Genomic DNA, 25014 nt, shown 5'->3' on the forward strand with positions numbered 1-25014 from the left:
GGGGGGTTAATGGGTTCCCACTGCCCCACTGATAATGTTATCTATGGTTCTGTTTCCATCTGTTTAATGCACCGAATGGGAAATGATGTATCATACATGTATGTAAGTACATATTACTTTAAATAAAACAGAGCCACAGATCAAAATAAAATAAAATGGACAAGTGGTCTAAAACTGAACTACCACTATCCAGATGGGATGAAACCGGGTGCGACTTTCATCTCTTCAGCCAGTGCCATGCCATGGCAGGATCTAGAAAGAGAATCTCACTAGCTTGTGGCCTCAGTATCTGTTAAAAGTGTTCAAATACAAACAGACACATTTTGACATACAACTGTCAAACCTATAACATTAAAGTTGTAGGGTGTGTACTGAAAAAGCATTGTAATTCTAGCAAAGAATAAGATCAGGAAACGAGCAACGTCATTTTACAGTAAACAATCAATAACAAAGGAAAAACTACATTTACTGACACATATTGTCCAATATTTTTTATCCATGTAGGTTAGGTTCGTTTAAGATTCGCTTTCGTTGACGTTGCTACCTTCGACGTGAGCCTCAAGTTGGGTGACCTTGAAGGAGAAGGGAAGGGTTAAACGCGTTTGACTCCGCCCACATTGATCCCGGCCCCTAACTGGGACTTCTCGACTATTTGCAATGTCCCCCCCCCCCCCCCCCCCATCTTTTACACCGCTGCTACTATATGTTTTTATCATGTATTTTTAGTAACTTTAATAACTCTACCTACATGTACATATTACCTCAACTAACTGGTGGACCCGCACATTGACTCTGTACCTGTACCCCCCTGTATATAGTCTCGCTATTGTTATTTTACTGCTGCTCTTTAATTACTTGTTACTTTTATTTCTTAGTCTTATCCGTATTTTTTTTTAACTGCGTTGTTATTTAGGGGCTCGTAAGTAAGCATTTCACTGTAAGGTCTACAGTTGTTGTATGTGTGTGACTAATACAATTTGATTTGACTAGTGATCATTGTCATGTGTCAATCATGCATGTAACGGTACCAACCACATTTCTAAACTAAATTCCAGCATCTCCCAGAGCCTGAAAAAAATAAAGATCTTGATGATAAGGCTAACATGCGAAGAAAACAAGATATTACATTGAGTTACATAAGTTGTCTTTTATTTGGCACTTTTAATTTGTGTGAATAATACTGCCCTCTATACACGGAATTGGAATGTAGGTGATAATAAGATAAGTGTACAATTTTCCTTCAAGTGGAGGGCTGAACATTCAGACTTTGCCAGCAAACACCGGAGAAAACGGAGCAAGCCTACTCAGAGACGGACGGAGAGGGTGCAATGATGAGACAGAGCGGACCCACTGCGCTACTTTCATTAATCTACCTTAAGGGCAGGATGGCGAAAGTCTACATTCGCTGAGGAAGTGGCGTAAATTGAAAGGTCTTCACAGATAAGACCGGAGAAAGGCAGGAATTTTACTGCAGCTCCCAAACACTACGGGAAAGCGCGGGAATATATTATTGGATTATTTATACGGATCGAAACGCATCAAAATCCACGTTTTTAATGAAGATTTGAGGACCCAGCGCCTTATCCGACTTCAGAGACGAAATTTGAATCTAAATAACTTATTGTGATAAGGAAAGAGTTGGAACGAATATGATATGATCCATCCGACTTCGTTCGAGAAGGAATTTAGATTGCACTTTAAAAATTATTAACTCTCTATTTGGAGATAGGCTGTGAGCGCAGTCGTTTTGCCCCAAAAATTGTAATAGCTGTTTTGCATTCATTTGACGTGAGTGTAAAAATGATGGTTATCAGCGATTGAAACGAGCTCTACGGTACGTCTCACAAGCCGAACAGTAGGGTGTTTTGCTTTTGAAATGATATTTTCAATGCATTTGTTCGCAATGCGTAACGTTACTCTTGCGTGTTTTCCAAATCCTGCTTGAAAAGGTCTGTCCCATAGACTAGCCTACTCAACGGGATGAGAGGAGACTAACGTTCGTTGACTATTTTATACATCACAACTGAATGTGTTGGCTGGACGGCAACCGCGACAAGAGGAGCTACATTAGACGCATCAAAAAACAAAGAAACATTTACAACTTTTATTTTGATAACTTAGAAAATAGAGAGCGCACGTTTAGTCTGGAATACAAGAATAGATGATTCTCAAAAGACAGAGGACGACATAAATCTTCCACCATGTTCAAAGGTGGTAAGTGTACTTTAACTTTTTATCATCGTCAGTCCGACTGAGTTATTATTATGCCCAAAACACCCTGTAGTTGTTCAGTATTTTCCTTCAATGAATAGTGCTTAGTTGACTACAAGGTGTTATGTTATCATGTCTGCTGCTATGGGTGATGAAAAATATGTTATGATGATACAGTACACCAGCACGATAGGCTAATGATTCTTGCAGGTAATGGGCGAGAAGGTGGCAGATTATTGCGACGATGAAATGGTTTCCAGATTTGCACAACATTAAGCCCTGTGTGCGCGAGCCTGGCGGAATGAAATATTCAGACATAGGCCTACCACGAATACTATATTTGATATTAACGGCTTATGCCGCAGTGCAGTTTATGAGTTGTGTCCAGTCTCTGTCTCTCGGATAAGCATTATGTGCGTTGTAATTATAGCATTCTTGGGCATTAATCTAGGGCTGGCTAGGTGATATGGACAAGACAGGCGCGGCATAATGCTTTATGAAGGATATATTTGGGTGGTCAGTAACCAGAATAAAATATTTTCCTTTTAAATTGACAGTTGCTCCTGACTTTATATAGAATTCAAACATTGATTTATGCTGACAATGTCACGACCTGAACCACTCCTGACCACACATGAACATACATTAACCCCGTCTATCCCCATGACATTCCACACGCACACACGATTTCCATGTTCTCATTGAATTTGTTGCGGAAGAGAACAGTCATATTATTTAACCCTGAGTAGAAATGGTCAAAGAATTCTTAATGCCTTAGTAATACCATTGTAATTGGTCTGCTGGTTTTGATGCGATCTTTCTGATATTTTGCTCCCTTGATTATTTGACTCCTTTGATTGTTTCAATATGAAGATTATATCATTGAAGACAAACAATTTCTAAAATCTTTCATCATTTTACTTCTGACAAAATGGTTCCCCTCATTTCGCCCAGCATCAATAGAAGGCCACTGTTTGGCTTTCAACTATGTGTCACTGCCTGCTGTCAACTCCTTTAATGCATGCAGCACTAGTGTAGCTCTCCCTGACAGTCATCATCAGATTGATTATTGATCCAGGGTTGAAGATGTGACGTCTCTATGATGAACTCACATAGCCAGTAACTAACTGTCTGTGCTTCAAGGACCCTGATCATTATGTCAACTGAACAGACTAACTTAGAATCAAGTTAGCTAGGAACTCACTGTTGAGTCTGGAGATGGAGTACCCCATCCACTTAAAACAGGAGGTTACAGATGTAGGATCTTAATTTCAGCCAGATTTCTACAGGAAAATAATCCTGCAGCAAAGAAAATGTTAATTATTATGTGCATTATAATTAATTTCATTTTTGTAGGGGTTGATACATTTTTTGTAAGGGAAAATCAAGTCTGGAAAACAAACTTCAGAAGCCTTTTTAAACCTCAAATACACTACACGTTTTACATTTCCTGCATTGCAGGAAAGTTCTCCTGCAACAGGGTGATCAAATTAAGATCCTACATATGTTGTTTGAGTGAGTTAGAAGTTAGAGTGTTTTAGTGCATAATGTATGACTGAATTCCAGGCCACTCTGCATACTGTCTGTCAGCTGCTGTTTTCATGGTCATGTAAATTTAATTCATTTGACCTCTATTTAACTATGCAAGTCAGTTAAGAACAAATTATTTTTTTCAATGACAGTCTAGGAACAGTGGGTTAACTGCCTTGCTCAGGGGCAGAATGACATATTTTTACCTTGTCAGCTTGGGGATTTGATCTTGCAACCTTTCGGTTATAAGTTCAACTCTCTAATCACTAGGCTACCTAGTGCCGCTAAATGCTGCTCATGGTCATGGTCATTGTATGGCTATTATTGTGGTACACTTTATAGTTGTATTTGCTGTGCAGGATACTAACCCACAATGAGAACACTTCAAATCACATGCATGGCGTGACCAAGATAGTCAGGATGGCTATAAAAAAAGTGTTTGTTTGGCCAAGAAACATACAATTATTTTATTGCAAATGTACTAACATATTTGCAATAAAATGTCATGACAATTCAAATGATTAATTTGAAAGTTGTGTTGGTACTCTTGAATGTGCTTTCTTGCTTTTGAAGTCAGCCGGCCGTGACCGCGCACAATTGACCCAGCGTCGTACAGGTTCGGGGAGGGTTTGGCCGGCCGCGATGTCGTTGTCCCGTAGCAACTCCTTGTGGAGGGTCCGGCGCCTGACTTCGGTTGCCAACTGGACGGTGTTTCCTTCCGAGACATTGGTGAGGTTGGTTTCCGGGTTAAGCGAGCAGTGTGTCAAGAAGCAGTGTGGCTTGGCAGGGTCGTGTTTCGGAGGACGCATGGCTCTCGAACTTCACCTCTCCCGAGTCCGTACGGAAGTTGCAGCGATGGGACAAGACTGTAACTACCAATTAGATACCACAAAATTGGGGAGAAAAAGACATTAAACAAGACATTAAAAAAAAGAAACTCAGTATGCCAAAAATCCCTCCAATCAGAATAGACTGTTGATAAGGCATCAGCCAGTTTTAGCAGGAACAAGTCAGAAGATGTTTGGTGAGTTAGACGTACAGTATACGCCCTGAACAACATGTTGTGGGGAGACTGGCTAATGCATCCGGCCTGACATTTGGTGAGTGACACATTTCCCTTTCAAATTGAGTTACTGAGAGTGTGGCATGACAGCAGAAGCACTACTCAGGTTGACAAGAGAAGTCATGACTATCTGTGTAATCATTACCATGTGATTAGTCTCGGAAACCCTGGCTTCTCACGTTCTGTTCCAATAGTTGAGTCAACAAGACGAGATTTGAAAGGATGACGCCGTGAGAATACCAAGTAATGGACTGGAGCTGAACATGGCATCATGGGTATTGGCATTACACATGTTTTGTCACCCAATGGATGATTTGTATGTAGCTGTACCAGAGTAGTAAGCCTACCAACCTGATCTGAGTTTTGTTGATGTTGTATGGAATCCAAAGTAAGTCTGGTCAATAAGCCGACATGATGTGGAAATGTTCTCTGTCTAGGCGTGCAGTACATTGTCTATGTATGCAACGTGATGCAGGTGTGCCATGCCAGTCCTATCTGTGTGTGAACAGCATGTGTGTCTGAGTCTGCTGTCCCTGTTTTTTGGTTTCTGTCCCTATCACTAATCCCTGTGTGTGTGGCCCTCTTGCTCAGTGCTAGTGGTCTGTTACCCTTCTCTGCTTCCCTGGGTTGCAGTGTCACAGCTGATGGGATCTGATTACTATGCAGGTTATAAAAGTAAACATATATAAACTCCCAGTAATTTATTGGTTAAACTGTCAACGTTTTGGCATCACTGTGCCTTCTTCAGGGTGACCCAGTGATCAGTGATGCCGAAACGATGGTGTTTTACCCAATAAATTACTGGGAGTTTATGTATGTAGAGCGACTCTTTATTTATTTGTATAGCTTACAGTTTATTCGTCCTTAGTCAGCACCTCTACACTAAATAATTTTATCTGGTTGTGTGCCAACTCAAGGTTTTATTATTCTATGCAGGTTATACCATCTCTCTCTCTCTCTCTCTCTCTCTCTCTCTCTCTCTCTCTCTCTCTCTTTCTTTCTCTCTCTCTCTCTCTCTCTTTCTGTCGGTCTGTCTCTCTCTGTCTCTCTCTCGCTCTCCATACCCAGTCATCCATGGAACAGACACTGGAGAGATGTGTCAGAGTAGTGCTGCGATAGATAGAGGGAGGTGTGATGTTCACTGTATATACCCTGCTGTGATGTGCTATAATTGCTGGTGCATGTCACTCAGGTTTATAGGGGGGCTGGATACAGGCTTTCCTTGGCCATTTTGAGACTTTCCTGTCTCTACACATTCACGATCTTACACACTCACCTGCACCCCCCCCCCCCCCCCACACACACAAACACACACACACACATACACACTTGTCCATTGACATTCTGTAAGCACTATACCCACAGTGTTAGTTTGTGCTTTTCATTTGTGTTCATCCTCTGCATAAAGCAGACATTCAGATTGACAAGGTTTTTACAAAATATCTTATTGGGAAATGTGTCTGATCAACATAAAGCACTGCTCAGACTCCTATAATCTAATGAATGTACTTTGAGAGAACAAAACATTGCAAATCTAGCAAGATGTCAGCTTGTGCAGCCTAACTGTACTCTGATGTTGAATGAATGCTAATTATTTGAAAATTGGGATAGTTCTCCCTCTCTAATACAGCATCTAAGATGAACAAAAGCCCAACGCTTCCTTCATCATTCAGCTCCATCGCCACAGAATATACAGAGATAATTGTTTGAGCAATCAAATTTAGTAGCATAGAGTAATCACGCTCTGTAAATCATCTCTAATTACGTGCCAGAGTAGTAGCACATTGCCTATTGAGTTGGCCCTGTTGTTTTCCATTACAGGCAGTACATGGTGGTGGGGACAACAGAGAGGATTTACCAATAATGAGCCCAGTAGAACACAATGTAAAGGACTAAGGAAAACACCTGTGGCCCCAGTCAGTCAGCTCTCAATCTCCTGCCCTGCCTACTCCCAGGGTTCACTGAGTGGGTCCTAGGGAACTCAGCTCAGCCTCACAGCTCCCACTCAGTCAGCTCTCAGTCAGTCAGCTCTCAGCAGCACCAGGGAGACAAGCTGATCAAATAACCAACTATCAACCTCTCAGGCATCAAGAGGCCCTCCATGACTATCTGTCTGTCAGAGATGGTTTTTCACCCAGAGACGTGTCCCTGTCTAGAGAGATAATATCATCTCCTAGACGTCACCAGTCACCATTCTAGATACCTTCAGCAGAGGTCTAGACTCACAGTCAGGGGGAATTTACATCTATCTTTGTCACTGAAGGACAAACAGCAGTCTGGCCAGAGCTGAAATCACATAGACAGTACCCTGAGGCAAAGCCTCCTCAGAACAATGATTTGATATCACCATGGATTTACACAGCACAGTATCTGACTCTAAATACCCATCTGTCACTTTATGGGTGGAGAACATTCAGACAGCCAGACCAAATGAGGGAACTTGTTCTGTGACTTATATTTAAAGAGGCCATTTGAATAGAACATAATAATCTCCTAACATGATGTCATGATTGCACTACAGCTTATTGTGATGCAAAGTATTCCTGTGGTTGTAGATTGTGGGCTAGGTATGAGGGGTGTTGTGGGTTTAGGGTTGGGTATGATGGGTGCTGTGGGTTTAGGGCTGGGTATGAGGGGTGCTGTGGGTTTAGGGCTAGGTATGAGGGGTGTTTAGGGTTGGGTATGAGGGGTGTTGTGGGTTTAGGGCTGGGTATGAGGGGTGTTGTGGGTTTAGGGTTGGGTATGAGGGGTGCTGTGGGTTTAGGGCTGGGTATGAGGGGTGTTGTGGGTTTAGGGCTGGGTATGAGGGGTGCTGTGGGTTTAGGGCTGAGTATGAGGGGTGTTGTGGGTTTAGGGCTAGGTATGAGGGGTGTTGTGGGTTTAGGGTTGGGTATGAGGGGTGCTGTGGGTTTAGGGCTGGGTATGAGGGGTGCTGTGGGTTTAGGGCTGGGTATGAGGGGTGTTGTGGGTTTAGGGTTGGGTATGAGGGGTGCTGTGGGTTTAGGGCTGGGTATGAGGGGTGTTGTGGGTTTAGGGTTGGGTATGAGGTGTGCTGTGGGTTTAGGGCTGGGTATGAGGGGTGCTGTGGGTTTAGGGCTAGGTATGAGGGGTGTTGTGGGTTTAGGGTTGGGTATGAGGGGTGCTGTGGGTTTAGGGCTGGTATGAGGGGTGCTGTGGGTTTAGGGCTGGGTATGAGGGGTGTTGTGGGTTTAGGGTTGGGTATGAGGGGTGCTGTGGGTTTAGGGCTGGGTATGAGGGGTGCTGTGGGTTTAGGGCTGGGTATGAGGGGTGCTGTGGGTTTAGGGCTGGGTTTGCGGGTGCTGTGGGTTTAGGGCTGGGTATGAGGGGTGCTGTGGGTTTAGGGCTGGGTATGAGGGGTGCTGTGGGTTTAGGGCTATGTAGACAGGAGTGTAGGGGGGATGTGAAGAGGAGAATATAGAGTGGAGCAAAAACATAAACCTCAGCCTGATCCCTTAAATCTTTCTAAGCTCCCTGAAAAACAGAAAGTGAATCCAGGGTGAGAACAGTGTTGCCAATCCTAATCTGACGCTTGTTTAAAAATGTCTATTTTAAGACTCACTTCCTGTCTCTTTTGATAACAAAAAAAGAACACACACACACACACGCATGCACACACACACACACACACACACACACACACACACACACACACACACACACACACACACACACACACACACACACACACACACACACACACACACACACGAACAGACACACACACACAACCACACACACTTGCCCATGCACACTCAAACACACACATATCGATTCTCTAATCTCCCATTTTTAGCATACCCTCTAATACAAATCAGGGTAGGGCAATACAAAACTTTTGAGCAGACTGATTTGTCTATTTGTAGCCTCTCTGACCCTGTCCATATGAGACATCATCTCAGGTAGTTGACTGAGTACTACTTCTCATTGGAGAGCTGAGGCTTAATCATTAGACTGCTATCCTACATACCTCTGACGCGGGCAGTGCATGCCAAACACCTCATTTAGTTGAAGGAGATTCATCCAATCATAGGGCCAGTTACTGAGTGGCCGATACATGATGGTGTTACCATGGAAGCCTCTGGCACTATTCAACAACATGATACTCAACAGAGGATGACAAATAATTGCAGAGAGAGAACGTGAGTGGTTGTGGGTGTGTGTATGGGTGTGTGTGTGGGTGTGTGTGGGTGTGTGTATGGGTGTGGGTGTGGGTGGGTGTGTGTGTCGGTGTGGGTGTGGGTGAGACGATAGCAGCTCTGACTGGTATGCATGTCACTTATTTCATGAACTGCTGATACTCTGGAAGCCATTTTCACGCTTCCCTGTCAACCATTTCACACCAAATTAGGGCAGACGGCTCTGCATGGCTTCCAAAAGTGGATGTTCTCTTCCTACAGTATAAGGTCAAACACTCTCCTATTCATGCAGTCTATAGAGTTATCTTGAATGATTTAATACACAGTACATTTTAACTGGGCGCAGAAGCGGAAAATAAATCTACAAAATTCTCCCTTATCTCAGTTTACCCTTTAGATTCACCTGAGTCTTCAGTAAACATCATCTTCCTGCCTTTGTAATGGAAATGTGATGCAGGGCCAGGCATTACCGGATGATAATGAGGTGAAAGAGACAAACAACCTAAGCCCTGTTGGTTTTTGTAATATGAATAATTAATGTCTGATTAAGTGGCTAATTGGAGTTTAAAGGTCATGTCAATGGGAATGCCATAGATCTTATGAGAGGAGGGGAGGGGAGAGGAGGGGAGGTAGATAGATAAGAGAGAAGGGAGGGACATAGGAAAAGGAGAAGACAGTCCAGTTGACAGTAATCCCAGGTGTTCTCCTGTTACTCTGACAGCTCTTCCTGAGCCATATTCCCCAGGCGACATCACCTTTGTGTGCTGAGGACAGAGATTCAGGCACAGTAACTCCCCTCCGACCAGTCTGCCCTTTTGGCATTGAGAGTTAGCACTTCCATAACAAGATGAAAAGGCTCATCACCAGGGAAAGATGAGGAGGTGTGGGGTTTGGATTCACCGGTGTTTGAAGCCTATAGTGACAAGATACAGACATGTAGAATGCTTATATAATACACACATATTACAAACCACACACGTGCAGATATGCACACAAACACACACAAGCAAGGACACACAAATTCACTGAGATATACAGTCTTGTATAGTGTGTTACATTCCCTGTGTACTGATTGTGACTCCTTTTAACTATTAATCTTGTTTATTATGCCCCAGTTTAATCTCCCACTCCATCCATGTCACATACAGACCTCATATATCCCAAGATGGTTGACTTGAAAACAATGGGCTAATTAAGTCTCCAGTTGTAGGCTACCGTATTGGATGCAGTAATGCAATTTCACGATTGCTCCAAAATTATAGCTTCTATACTTGGATTCTCTGCTAAATTAAAAACAGTCCGCAGGGAATTCGAACCATGAAAAACACAAACCAATCTTCTAAATGCAGGAACTACTCTCTCCTCTCCTTTCCTTTCCTATCCCTCTCTCTGACTAAGCCCACCTCCTACTCTATAACTCAAATAGCTCTCGTCTCCCCCGTACTTCCCTTCCCTTAATGAGGCAGGGTGCTGTGACAGGCGTGGCTGTAAAGTGCGGAGTGGATATGTTAGGTGGAATGTTATATGTGCTCTTACCTCTTCCGGGGCCCCGGCTGTGGCTGTGAGGGGCCGATGGGTGTTCAGCTCAACAAAGGGCCCCAGCCTGTGCAGATTAACAGTGGTGCTGTAATATATTCACAGAGCTTATGATATTGCTGTTATACAGCACTCTCTCTCCCAACACGCACTCCCACTCAAACCTCCAACTGGGAGAATGGGCACCAAAATGACAAGAGATGATTAATTGTGGGATGTCAATTTGAATCCTGTCCGGTTCTATGACTAAAACTAAATGAGTTGACAGGTTTGTTTAAAGAGAGTGTGGTTTGATCTCAGGTACAGAATAGAATGAATGTTCTTGGACTGCAGCAGAACAGTGTTTTCTTGTGGTTAATATTTGAAGAGAGGAAGGATGAGATACTGGCTCCAGATGCTGTCTTGCATAATGGCTTGAGGAGGACAAGTGGATTGTTTGTAGTTGTACATCAGAGCGTTAACTAGGGAGAGGAATCAGTCGTATGTTAAGGACAGGACATTGGGGCTGATGGAATAGTAGTCATTACAGAATATGGGCCAGTCTGTTCTCTCTAGACCCAAGCATTTCTGTATTTAAAGACCCCTCTATTGTTTTAGAGCAGGTCTTAGGTTCAGTCATTTACCCAAGTACAATGTCTTTGTTAACCTTAATAAAGCTCAGACTATGGAGACAGAATGACATGGAATTACTGACCTCAACCCATATTCTCACGTCTGGCCGGTATCACACAGAATGTGGGTTGCTAGTTTCGATCACCTCTCAATATGCTTTTAAGTCATCCAACATTGGAGTTAAATCTATTTCTGGCACAGAGACTCTCTGCATGCGTGTATACTCTGAATGAGAATTGGGTCCTTGACATTTGCCCATGTTTTCCTCTTCCAACAAGCCTTGCTCTTCAGTGCTGGCAGGCACTAACATTGGTCCAATAGGAGCCTGTTTGAGAGTGGTTGATTAAGACCTTGGCATCACCAACACTGGGTGGCACACACACACAATGGAGGTGCCAGGTGCTGTTTTGTGCAGCTGAAGTGTTAATTAGACCTGTACTTGGTAAAGAACACAGGAGCCATGGCTGGGATGTGGCTGGGATGTGGCTGATATGTGGCTGGGATGTGGCTGGGATGTGGCTGAGATGTGGCTGGGATGTGGTATAGGCTGGGATGTGGTATAGGCTGGGATGTGGCTGGGATGTGGTATAGGCTGGGATGTGGCTGAGATGGGATAGGCTGGGATGGGATAGTCTGGGATGTGGCTGAGATGGGATAGGCCGGGATGTGGCTGAGATGGGATAGGCTGGGATGTGGCTGAGATGGGATAGGCTGGGATGTGGCTGAGATGTGGCTGAGATGGGATAGGCTGGGATGTGGCTGAGATGGGATAGGCTGGGATGTGGCTGAGATGGGATAGGCTGGGATGTGGCTGAGCTGGATGTGGCTGAGATGTGGCTGGGATGTGGTTGAGATGGGATAGGCTGGGATGTGGCTGATATGGGATAGGCTGGGATGTGGCTGAGCGGGATATGGCTGAGATGTGGCTGAGATGTGGCTGGGATGTGGCTGAGATGGGATAGGCTCTGATGTGGCTGAGATGGGATAGGCTGAGATGTGGCTGAGATGGGATAGGCTGGGATGTGGCTGAGATGGGATAGGCTGAGATGTGGCTGAGATGTGGCTGGGATGTGGCTGATATGGGATAGGCTCTGATGTGGCTGAGATGGGATAGGCTGGGATGTGGCTGAGATGTGGCTGGGATGTGGCTGAGATGGGATAGGCTCTGATGTGGCTGAGATGGGATAGGCTGGGATGTGGCTGAGATGGGATAGGCTGGGATGTGGCTGGGATGTGGCTGGGATGTGGCTGAGATGGGATAGGCTGGGATGTGGCTGGGATGTGGCTGAGCGGGATATGGCTGAGATGTGGCTGGGATGTGGCTGAGATGGGATAGGCTCTGATGTGGCTGAGATGGGATAAGCTGGGATGTGGCTGAGATGGGATAGGCTGGGATGTGGCTGAGATGGGATAGGCTGGGATGTGGATGAGATGGGATAGGCTGGGATGTGGCTGAGCTGGATGTGGCTGACATGGGATAGGCTGTGATGTGGCTGAGATGGGCTACCTGGGATGGGCTTACTGGGATGTGGCTGAGATGGGCTACCTGGGATGGGCTTACTGGGATGTGGCTGGGATGTGGCTGGTATGCCTGCCACAGAGTCAGACTGTGATGGGGTAGTGGCTGTACGAGTGATGTGTCATGCACCTGTACTGTACTGATGATGCACTCTCTCTCTTTGTCTTTGTCTTTGTCTTTCTCTTTCTCTTTCTCTCTTTCTCTCTCTCTTTGTCTCTCTCTCTCTCTGTCTCTCTCTCTGTCTCCCTCTCTCTCTCTCTCTCTCTCTCTCTCTCTCTCTCTCTCTCTCTCTCTCTCTCTCTCTCTCTCTCTCTACCCCTGCTGTCGTGTGGGAGAGAGAGAGGAGTACCGTAGTAATCTAACTGTTTTACATTCCGATCACCTAAGTCCTAAGGCAGCCGTTGTGCATTATAATGAATTGCCTTCCAGTGCACTAGGCCAGGTCCACACTCTTGTAAAGACACAGCTACCTTCCCGTGCAGATAAAACTGCCTTGTAAAGATAAGATAAGCATTTCCTCCCAGCTATATCATCTATAGGGGTTATGTTAGATACAAGGCCATCGCTAGGTAACATACTGTACGCTGAGTGTACAAAACATTAGGAACACCTTCCTAATATTCAGTTGCACCCCCTTTTGCCCTCAGAACAGCCTCAATTCGTCGGGGCATGGACTTTACAAGGTGTCGAAAGCGTTCCACAGGGATGCTGGCCCATGTTGACTCTAATGCTTCCCACAGTTGGCTAGATGTAATTTGGGTGGTGGACCAGCAGTGTTGCAGTTCTTGACACAAACCGGTGGTCCTGGAACCTACTACCATACCCCCTTCAAAGGCACTTAAATCTTTGACCTTGCCCATTCACCCTCTGAATGACACACATACACAATCCATGTCTCAATTGTCTCATGGCTTAAAAATCCTTATTTAACCTGTCTCCTCCCCTTCATCTACACTGATTGAAGTGGATTTAACAAGAGACATCAATGAGGGATCATAACTTTCACCTGGATTCACCAATCTATTTAATGGAGAGAGCAGGTATTCCTAATGTCTTGTACACAGTGTATGTGATGAATAGACAGACATCACAGCACTGTGGTCTTGGAGGGGAGGGGAGGGAAGGCAAAGGCATCTCTGAAAGGGAAAGACAGATTTTTTCTTTGGGTATCTAGTGCGGAGCAGGGTTTTGGTTGGCGTTTTAATGGGGGGGGGGGGCAGCTCTGAGCTGTTCTTATTTCTTCTGCCCATCTACAGCACCAGGATGCTGGCAGCAGGGGACCGTAAAAAAAGGGCTGCATCCCGACTTGCTTCCATTCAAAAACGGTATAGACAAGTGAGAAAAAATAAGTGTCAGGTTAATAGATAGTCAGTGGCATGCAGTCTCCATCTCCTAGCTGCTGCTCCCAGTCAACGTCTCAATCACACAGTCCTCTGTTCCCCCGGGGAGAGGAGAGGAGAGGAGAGGAGAGGAGAGGAGAGGAGAGGAGAGGAGAGGAGAGGAGAGGAGAGGAGAGGAGAGGAGAGGAGAGGAGAGGAGAGGAGAGGAGAGGAGAGGAGAGGAGAGGAGAGGAGAGGAGAGGAGAGGAGAGGAGAGGAGAGTGGAGAGGAGGGGGGAGGGGAGGAGAGGAGAGGAGAGGAGAGGAGAGGAGAGGAGAGGAGAGGAGAGGAGAGGAGAGGAGAGGAGAGGAGAGGAGAGGAGGGGGGAGGGGAGGGGAGGAGAGGAGAGGAGAGAGGAGGGGGGAGGGGAGGGGAGGGGAGGAGAGGAAAGGAGAGGAGAACACAGTCTGTGTCCCAAGTGGCACCCAATTTCCTATATAGTGCACTACTTTTGACTAAGGCCCATAGTGTCTGGTCAAAGGTAGTGCACTGTATATGGAGTAGGGTTCTTTTTGGGACGCACCCAGAGAAGTCAACAGTCTGACAAAACACACTGCAACTACACAGCTCTGCCCCAACACCCCCAATATAGGATCACAGTCACTATAGAGCCACGCCTGACAGCGTTAACAGCTTGAACTCTGACTAAAATACAAGTCTCTTTATTATAACTCCCACCATGGCAGTTAGCCACAGCCACAGATCCATCTTCCTCAGAAAGCAGGCTAATATGCCCTGAGCCGTGATTCACAGGCCTGACATTAAAGTGTAGTTTGTAAATGTAACTTCATATAGAGGGTAAATACAGCAAAAGTAATCTTCTGTTGCCTGTACGCAGAAACAATAAACAGAACATGTGGACAGAATGTTATATCGCTGAGCCGAGTGGGGGTTGCATAAGATTTATGAAGTGTGGAGCCGTAATGATTCTATATAGCTGGGGGATTGATAGCAGTTTGGTGCTCAAGCACTTCTGGCTTGGATGTTAGTTCAGCAGATTTGTCCCTGTCTTCACTAGCACAGTCTTGTCAATTATTTAAAAGAGCAAAACAACAGCCCAAAAAAGACAGCAGCACTTGGTGTTGGAGCATCGTCTCATTTACACATCTAGATTCCCAGGGGAGCGCTCGTACGTTACGGCCTTAATAAGAACCTGTGTTGTGCTAGTTCTTACCACCCTGTGTGTTGTGAGTCCCCTCTCTCTCCATCTCACAGAGAAGAGGAGCGAGGGATGAACAAAGAAGAGCACATTCGTAGGATGGTAACAAAAAAGATTTGTATAACTTTTTTTGTTGTGTACATTCTGTGCTGTCAGTGTAGAGGAAGAAAAAAAAGGTTTGTTATTGTGGTGAGTGGAGACGAGACAGGCGAAAGAGAGAGCTGAGAGAGGGAGAGAGCCCGAGCAAGCGAGCAAGATCGAGAAATGGCAAGAGAGAGATAGACAAAGAGAAGGAGTGAAACAGAGAGAGAGGGAGAGATGGAGGGAGAGAGTTACTGCAAGGACAGGCATTAGGCTCTGTCAGAGCTCTAATGGAAGAAGTAGGTTCTCTGTGTCATGCCTGCTACTAAGGCCTGATGGATCGGGAGGTTAACCGTCGCTGTGAGTTAGCTACACATGGAGCCTCCAGAGTCATGTTCCCACTGTGGCACAGGATCAGTAGGAGCCAGCCAATCACACCAGCCACAATCACAGGATCAGTAGGAGCCAGCCAATCACACCACCCACAATCGCAGGATTAGCGGGACCTGTCCAATATCACCCGCCACAATCACAGGATCCAAAGGCTATATATGCATCCCAAATGGTACCCTATTCACTATATATTGTAGTGCACTATGTAGGAAAGAGGGTGCCATTTGGGACGCAACCTCTGCCTCTTCCCTGAGACCACCTCCTTACCTGGGGTTTGACTGTACTTAACCCAGCTACCTGTCACCGTGGGAAAGGGGCTAGGCCTGATGTATCACCCTTTGAAGATGAAAAGGTGTGTTGGTGATGTTTGGAAGGTGATGGTTTACTGTAAATAGGGTTAAATCAAATCTACCTACATCACAAGCTCCCTGGAGAATATACGTATATATGTTTGACTTTAGAAGATGCTAGTTTAGCTTCCTTATGGCTCCCAATACCATGACATTTGAAACCAAATGTCTTTCTATGATACCTCAATCTCTTGCAGAGAAGGGTGTTTGCGGTGTGAAGGAGGCAAAGTTAATAGATTTAGTGACATTGTCAGGGACAGTTTTGAACAAAGCAAGTACAAAGTGAGAGAGAGAGAGGGAGAGAGAGGGAGATATAAAGAGAGAGAGAAGAGGGGGCTGTGATGATGGTAGTGTTCACTGGGTGATTAAGAGGGGGGATAATGAGGAGAGAGAGAGAGTGAGCGAGGGTGACTCAATGATTAGTGGCTTTAGTGCACTGGAGTTGTCATTGATAAGAGACACAGGAAGTGCAGTGACCCCTGGGATTGCTGGTGTACTCTATATTTCACAGAGAGAATGAAACTAGCCTTCCTTTGGGAAAGAGCTCCATCACCCAGACACACAAAATGCACTTAGGCTTTAACACACACACAGACACAGACACACACTTAAAACACATGCACATGAAACAGTCATGCAGACACACAGACACGGAGCTCTGTCATGCATGACGAGGAAGTAGAGGTGTGGCGTTATGGGGACAGCTTGAGAGAGGATGAATGTTTCATAGTTAAAAATGAGTAACAGCAGAGGAGAACTTGGTTGCAAGGTGTGTGTTTTTTTCTCCCATCACTTTCCAAGCCAAGGTTCTATCTCAAATAACTACATTATTTACGTTTCTCTTCTCTTGCTCACTGCCGGAAGGTTCTGGGCGAATAGCTTGTGAACAGACAATAATGATTCATCCAGTTTGTAGCTGTACATATCTTGGGACTCCCGAGTGGCGCAGCGGTCTAAGGCACTGCATCTCAAAACTAGAGTTGTCACTACAGACACCCTGGTTTCGATTCCAGGCTGTATAACAACCAGCCGTGATTGGGAGTCCCATAGGGCGGTTCACAATTGGCCCAGCATCGTCCGGGTTTGGCTGGTGTAGGAAATAAGACATTTTTCTCAACTGACTTGCCTACCTAAATAAAACATAAATAATATATAATCTAGTGGGCTATTCTTATTTGTGAATTTAAAAAGGACTTGACTGCTACGCTTGTATGGAAACAACAACATTTATAACAGTCCCAATATACCAAGACATCAAGTTGAAACTAGCCCAGTACGATATCTCGCTTTAGTCAATATATAAAGCCTGTAGATCGATACAGCTTAGCAGCTGGTCATATAGCAAAGATGACACACAGTCCATCACCTTCAGCTCCAATCAATGGAAAGCATTGTTGGTGAACGTCACCTACCATTCATCAGTGAAGCACTCTAGTTAGACAGATAGGACCATTATCGCAGTGTGTGTGAGAGAGAGAGAGAGAGAGAGAGCAACAAAGAAACTTTGATGAACCCCCTTCGGGGCAGATCAGTGTTTCCCCTATATGTATTTAGCAGCGGCGGGCTGCCATTGCTAAATTGTTGCCGCCACTCCAAAAGATAAGATATATATATATATACAGTACCAGTCAAAAGTTTGGATACCTACTCAATCAAGGATTTTTATTTATTTTTTACTATTTTCTACATTGTAGACTAATAGTGAAGACTTCAAACTACGAAATAACACATATGGATGGACTCATGTAGTAACCAACAAAGTGTAAAACAAATCAAAATATATTTTATATTTGAGATTCTTCAAAGTAGCCACCCTTTGCCTTGATAACAGCTTTACACACTCTTGGCAATGCTTTACCAACAGTATTGAAGTAGTTCCCATATATGCTGAGCACTTGATGGCTCTTTTCCTTCACTTTGCAGTCCAACTCCTCCCAAACCATCTCAATTGGGTTGAGGTTGGGTGATTTTGGAGACCAGGTCATCTGATGTAGCACTCCATCACTCTCTTTCTTGGTCAAATAGCCCTTACACTGCCTGGAGGTGTGTTGGGTTATTGTCCTGTTGAAAAACAAATGATAGTCCCACTAAATGCAAATCAGATGGGATTGCGTATCACTGTAGAATGCTGTGAAAAGCTTCATGGTGGGAACCACACATGCACACATGCAGAGATCATCGGTTCACCTACTCTGCGTCTCACAAAGACACGGCGGTTGGAACCAAAAATCGCAAATTTGGACAAATCAGACCAAAGGACAGATTTCTACTTGTCTAATATCCATTGCTCGTGTTTCTTGGGCCAAGCAAGTCTCTTCTTATTATTCGTGTCCTTGAGTAGTGGTTTCTTTGCAGCAAATCGACCATGAAGGCCTGATTCATGCAGTCTCCTCTGAACAATTGATGTTGAGATGTGTCTGTTACTTGAACTCCGTGAAGAAATTATTTGGGCTGCAATATCTGAGGCTGGTAACTCTAATGAACTTATCCTCTGCAGCAGAGGTAACCCTGGGTCTTCCTTTCCTGTGGCGGTCCTCTTGAGAGCCAGTTTCATCATAGCACTTGATGGGTTTTCCAACGGCACTTGAAGAAACGTTCAAAGTTCTTGAAATGTTACACATTGACTGACCTTCATGTCTTAAAGTAATGATGGACTGTCATTTCTTTATGCTTATTTGAGCTGTTCCTGCCTTAATACGGACTTGGTCATTTACCAAATAAAGCTATCTTCTGTATACCAGCACTACCTTGTCACAACACAAATCAAATCAAATTTTATTTGTCACATACACATGGTTAGCAGATGTTAATGCGAGTGTAGCGAAATGCTTGTGCTTCTAGTTCCGACAATGCAGTAATAACCAACAAGTAATCTAGCTAACAATTCCAAAACTACTACCTTATAGACACAAGTGTAAGGGGATAAAGAATATGTACATAAAGATATATGAGTGAGTGATGGTACAGAGCGGCATAGGCAAGATACAGTAGATGGTATTGAGTGCCGTATATACATATGAGATGAGTATGTAAACAAAGTGGCATAGTTAAAGTGGCTAGTGATACATGTATTACATAAAGATGCAGTAGATGATATAGAGTACAGTATATACATATACATATGAGATTAATAATGTAGGGTATGTAAACATTATATTAGGTAGCATTGTTTAAAGTGGCTAGTGACATATTTTACATCATTTCCCATCAATTCCCATTATTAAAGTGGCTGGAGTTGAGTCAGTGTGTTGGCAGCAGCCACTCAATGTTAGTGGTGGCTGTTTAACAGTCTGATGGCCTCGCCTTCTGGATGATAGCGGGGTGAACAGGCAGTGGCTCGGGTGGTTGTTGTCCTTGATGATCTTTATGGCCTTCCTGTGACATCGGGTGGTATAGGTGTCCTGGAGGGCAGGTAGTTTGCCCCCGGTGATGCGTTGTGCAGACCTCACTACCCTCTGGAGAGCCTTACGGTTGTGGGCGGAGCAGTTGCCGTACCAGGCGGTGATACAGCCCGACAGGATGCTCTCGGTTGTGCATCTGTAGAAGTTTGTGAGTGCTTTTGGTGACAAGCCGAATGTCTTCAGCCTCCTGAGGTTGAAGAGGCGCTGCTGCGCCTTCTTCACGATGCTGTCTGTGTGGGTGGACCAATTCAGTTTGTCTGTGATGTGTACGCCTAGGAACTTAAAACTTACTACCCTCTCCACTACTGTTCCATCAATGTGGATAGGGGGGTGTTCTCTCTGCTGTTTCCTGAAGTCCACAATCATCTCCTTAGTTTTGTTGACGTTGAGTGTGAGGATATTTTCCTGACACCACACTCCGAGGGCCCTCACCTCCTCCCTGTAGGCCGTCTCGTCGTTGTTGGTAATCAAGCCTACCACTGTTGTGTCGTCCGCAAACTTGATGAGTGAGTTGGAGGCGTGCGTGGCCACGCAGTCGTGGGTGAACAGGGAGTACAGGAGAGGGCTCAGAACGCACCCTTGTGGGGCCCCAGTGTTGAGGATCAGCGGGGTGGAGATGTTGTTGCCTACCCTCACCACCTGGGGGCGGCCCGACAACTGATTGGCTCAAACACATTAAGAAGGAAATAAATTCCACAAATTAACTTTTAACAAAGCACACCTGTTAATTGAAATGCATTCCAGGTGACAACATCATGAAGCTGGTTTAGAGAATGCCAGTTGTGTGCAAAGCTGTCATCAAGGCATAGGGTGGCTACTGTGAAGAATCTCAAATATAAATTATATTTTTTGTTTAACACTTTTTTGCTTACTACATGATTGCATATGTGTTATTTCATAGTTTTGATGTCTTCACTATTATTCTACAATGTAGAAAATAGTCCAAATGAAGGAAAACCCTTGAATGAGTAGGTGTGTCCAAACTTGTGACTGGTACTGTACATTTTTCCCACTTATAGACTGGTTCCATCACAGCAGACTAAAACAGTGGGTTTATTTGTGACTGCATAGAGCACACATTACCCAGACACTCAGCAGCACATTGCTGGGCTATGGAGAAGGCTCATGAAACCATGTGATGATGGCACAATCATCCTATTGATTGAAACAGTGGTGGAAAATGTACCAAATTGTGATACTTGAGTAAATGTATAGTTACCTTAACAGAAAATGTCTCAAGTAAAAGTGAAAGTCACCCAGTAAAATACTTCTTGAGTAAATGTCTAAAAGTAGAGTGGCCTTTTAAATATATTTAAGTATCAAAAGTTTAAAGAATTTCAAATTCCTTATATTAGGCAAACCAGACAGCACAATTGTATTTATTTTTTGGCACACTCCAACACATAATTTACAAATTAAGCATTTGTATTTAGTGAATCCATCAGATCAGAGGCAAGGGATGAGCAGGGATGTTCTCTGTTTAGTGAGTCCATCAGATCAGAGGCAAGGGATGATCAGGGATGTTCTCTGTTTAGTGAGTCCATCAGATAAGAGGCAGTAGGGATGAGCAGGGATGTTCTCTGTTTAGTGAGTCCATCAGATCAGAGGCAAGGGAGGAGCAGGGATGTTCTCTGTTTAGTGAGTCCATCAGATCAGAGGCAAGTGATGAGCAGGGATGTTCTCTGTTTAGTGAGTCCATCAGATCAGAGGCAATGGAGGAGCAGGGATGTTCTCTGTTTAGTGAGTCCATCAGATCAGAGGCAAGGGATGAGCAGGGATGTTCTTTGTTTAATGAGTCCATTGTATCAGAGGCAGTAGGGAAGAGCAGGGGTGTTCTCTGTTTAATGAGTCCATCAAATAAGAGGCAGTAGGGATGACCAGGGATGTTCTCTTGATAAGTCCGTAAATTGGACATTAAAAATGTAGCGAGTACTTTTGGGAGTCAGGGAAAATGTATGTTGTAAAAAGTACATTATTTTCTTTAGGAATTTAGTGGAGTAAAAGTATGTTGTCTAAAATATAAATAGTAGCCTCCCGAGTGGTGCAGTGGTCTAAGACACTGCATCCCAGTGCTTACTGTGCCACTAGAGTATCTGGGTTCGAGTCCAGGCTTTGTTGCAGGCGGGCGTGACCGGGAGACCCATGGGGTAGCGCACAATTGGCCCAGTGTCGTCCTGATTATGGGAGGGTATGGGAGGGTTTGGCTGGCAGGGATGTCCTTGTGCACTAGTGACTCCTGTGATGGGCTGGGTGCCTTGCATGCTGTTTTCTGTGCACCTGGTGACACATTGGTGTGGCTGGCATCCCAGGTTAAGTGGGCATTGTGTCAAGAAGCAGGTTGGGTTGTGTTTCGGAGGATGCATGGCTCTTGACCTTCTCCTCTCCTGGGTCCATACAGGAGTTGCAGCGATGAGACAAGACTGTAACTACAAATTGGATACCATGAAATTGGGGAAAAAAAAGGGGAAAAATTTATATATTTTAAAAATAGTAATGTACAGAGACATGAAAAAACGACTTAAGTGGTACTTTAAAGTATTTCTTCTTAAGTACTTTACACCACAGGTTTGGAATAGCTATTGGTGCTGTGTGGAAGAGCAGCTGGGATGATGTGGCTACAGGTGCACTGTGTGTGTGTGTGTGTGTGTGTGTGTGTGAAAGTGTGTGTATGTGTGTGTGTTTGCGTAGTTCTGGGTGTTGCTCCTGCTTTTGGCGGATTCCTACAGTTGGTATTTGCCAAACTGCTCTCTGAGGCCTCTTCAACCACGACACCCAGCTAACAGGTGTAAACTCTCAAGGAGAACCAAACCAAATGCTTCAACCCTCTCCAGCTCACACACTTCCTGGATCACGCTTCACATCTATACTGAAGAAAAATATAAAAGCCACATGCAACAATGTCAAATATTACAGTTCATACAGTTCATATTACAGTTCATACAGTTCATATTACAGTTCATACAGTTCATACAGTTCATATTACAGTTCATACAGTTCATATTACAGTTCATACAGTTCATACAGTTCATATTACAGTTCATACAGTTCATACAGTTCATATTACAGTTCATATTACAGTTCATACAGTTCATATTACAGTTCATACAGTTCATACAGTTCATATTACAGTTCATATTACAGTTCATACAGTTCATATTACAGTTCATATTACAGTTCATACAGTTCATACAGTTCATATTACAGTTCATACAGTTCATACAGTTCATATTACAGTTCATATTACAGTTCATACAGTTCATACAGTTCATATTACAGTTCATACAGTTCATATTACAGTTCATACAGTTCATATTACAGTTCATACAGTTCATATTACAGTTCATACAGTTCATATTACAGTTCATACAGTTCATATTACAGTTCATACAGTTCATATTACAGTTCATACAGTTCATATTACAGTTCATACAGTTCATACAGTTCATATTACAGTTCATACAGTTCATATTACAGTTCATACAGTTCATATTACAGTTCATACAGTTCATACAGTTCATATTACAGTTCATACAGTTCATATTACAGTTCATACAGTTCATACAGTTCATATTACAGTTCATACAGTTCATATTACAGTTCATACAGTTCATATTACAGTTCATACAGTTCATACAGTTCATGAGTTACAGTTCATATAAGGAAATTGGTCAGTTGAAATAAATAAATTAGGCCCTAATCTATGGATTTCACATGACTGGGCAGCAGCGCAGCCATGGGTGGGCTTGGGAGGGCATAGGCCCACCCACTTGGCAGCCAGGCCCACCCACTTGGGCCCAGCTAATCGTAACCTACAAAAAGGCTTTATTACAGACAGAAGTACTCCTCCGGGTGGCTGGTCTCAGACCATCCTGCAGGTGAAGAAGCTGGATGTGGAAGTCCTGGACTGGTGTAGTTACACATGGTCTGCGGTTGTGAGGCCGGTTGGACGTACTGCCAAATTCTCTAAAACAACATTCGAGGCAGCTTATGGTAGAGAAATTAACATTACATTCTCTGGCAGTAGCTCTGGTGGACATTCCTGCAGTCAGCATGCCAATTGCATGGTCCCTCAAAACTTGAGACATCTGTGGCATTGTGTTGTGTGACAAAACTGCACATTTTAGAGTGGCCTTTTATTGTCCAAAGCACAAGGTGCACCTGTGTAATGATCATGTTGTTTAATCAGCTTCTTGATATGCCACACCTGTCAGTTTGATGGATTATCTTGGTAAAGGAGAAGTGCTTGCTAACAGGCATATAAACAAATTTGTGCACAACATTTGAGAGAAATAGACTTTTTGTGCGTATGGAACATTTCTGTGATCTTTTATTTCAGCTCATGTAACATGGGACACTTTAAATGTTGCGTTTATATTTTTGTTCAGTGAAGTATGCTGCATGGCCCGCATAAATGTCAGTTTGCAGATGACTGCAATACCCGTTTCTGAGGAAAGTAGAGCCCTCTAGCACAGTTTAGTGTAACACATGTATTTTATTGGGTTGTTTAGCTTTTTAAATCCCCTGTTCAAACAATTGCTGTTAAAAGATTACCTGTATGACTAGTGAATATATGAATGGTGTGCTAGTTTCTGGTCCTCGCTGCAGCGGGGTACTTTATTTACAATGTTTCCAACACATCTCTGCCAGGCACAAATCAGCTTAGTGAAAGTGTGCTGACTGAGGTAGGAAGACTGACTGACTGGATGGGCTGGCTGGATATATTAAAAAGTCCCTTAAGCATGCCAACGTGTCACTGTTGCTCATGTCACACAAGTTAAAAATGCATGTTCACAGAAAACATCTGTCCTTCAGGATAGTTCATTATTCCGTGATCTAGCCTCGAAGGTGACACCTGAGTTAGGCACCACTCACTGTCCTAATAGATTCTGGAGATGGGCTGAACTGTAGATGTAGAGCTAGAAGACGGTCATGTGATAAAATGTGTCAAGATAAAATAATAAAAATAGTGACTAGGAAGAAAATAAAGTTTAGGGTTGTGTTCTAGAGTATCGACACAAAGTGTTCCCAATATTTAGTTGAGGAATTCTGTTCTGTTCAAAAGAAAGGCCCCATTAGACTGCCATGGGTTAAACAGAAAACAATGGAGCCTGTTGGAAGTCAGACTGACCAAAGACTGAGCAGACAGAATGATGAGTGTTAAAGATTTCAAGTGCCAATATCCCTCCAGACTCTCATGTACATCACAGCAATACCACTGAAAGCTCTACTGATCTGATGTTGTAGAATATGACAAAACATTGTCTTCACATTGCTGTGGTAGAAGAAAACCCTTACTTTGCCTAATGTGGAATTATATTCAACAAATTATCTTTAATTAGGAATTATACAGATTTATTTTTTAGTCTGAAGACGGTTTCCATATTTTTGCATACCTATGTTGAGATAATCAGAAGAATTTGCCATGGCTGAGTGCACAAATTAGACTCACATTTAGACAAGCATCAAATGTGTTCTCATCTGGGTTCTCTGCATTGGTCCATCTCCAAAACCAGCCCCTCTACAGTCTGCACACCTTCTGTTTGAAAAGAGGCATGCTGTATGCATTCCAGCTTTCTCACCAGCACCTGCTGATGCAGTGTGAGTGTGTGTGCGTGCCTACCTA

General features: G+C 44.0%; 1 protein-coding gene across 1 annotated transcript in view; it reads left to right on the plus strand.

Annotated features, from left to right (window-relative positions):
- Positions 1-1259: 1259 nt before the first annotated feature.
- The window catches only part of LOC109886929 (reticulon-4 receptor-like 1), a 236259-nt gene continuing 212504 nt past the window's right edge, over positions 1260-25014 (plus strand). The window contains exon 1 of the mRNA XM_031795781.1: positions 1260-2214. Within this exon, the coding sequence (XP_031651641.1) occupies positions 2202-2214 (13 nt within the window). The 5' untranslated portion in view covers positions 1260-2201. The remainder of the gene's footprint in view (positions 2215-25014) is intronic.

This window comes from Oncorhynchus kisutch, linkage group LG18 (assembly GCF_002021735.2).
Source record: "Oncorhynchus kisutch isolate 150728-3 linkage group LG18, Okis_V2, whole genome shotgun sequence".
In the NCBI taxonomy this organism is placed as follows: domain Eukaryota; kingdom Metazoa; phylum Chordata; class Actinopteri; order Salmoniformes; family Salmonidae; genus Oncorhynchus; species Oncorhynchus kisutch.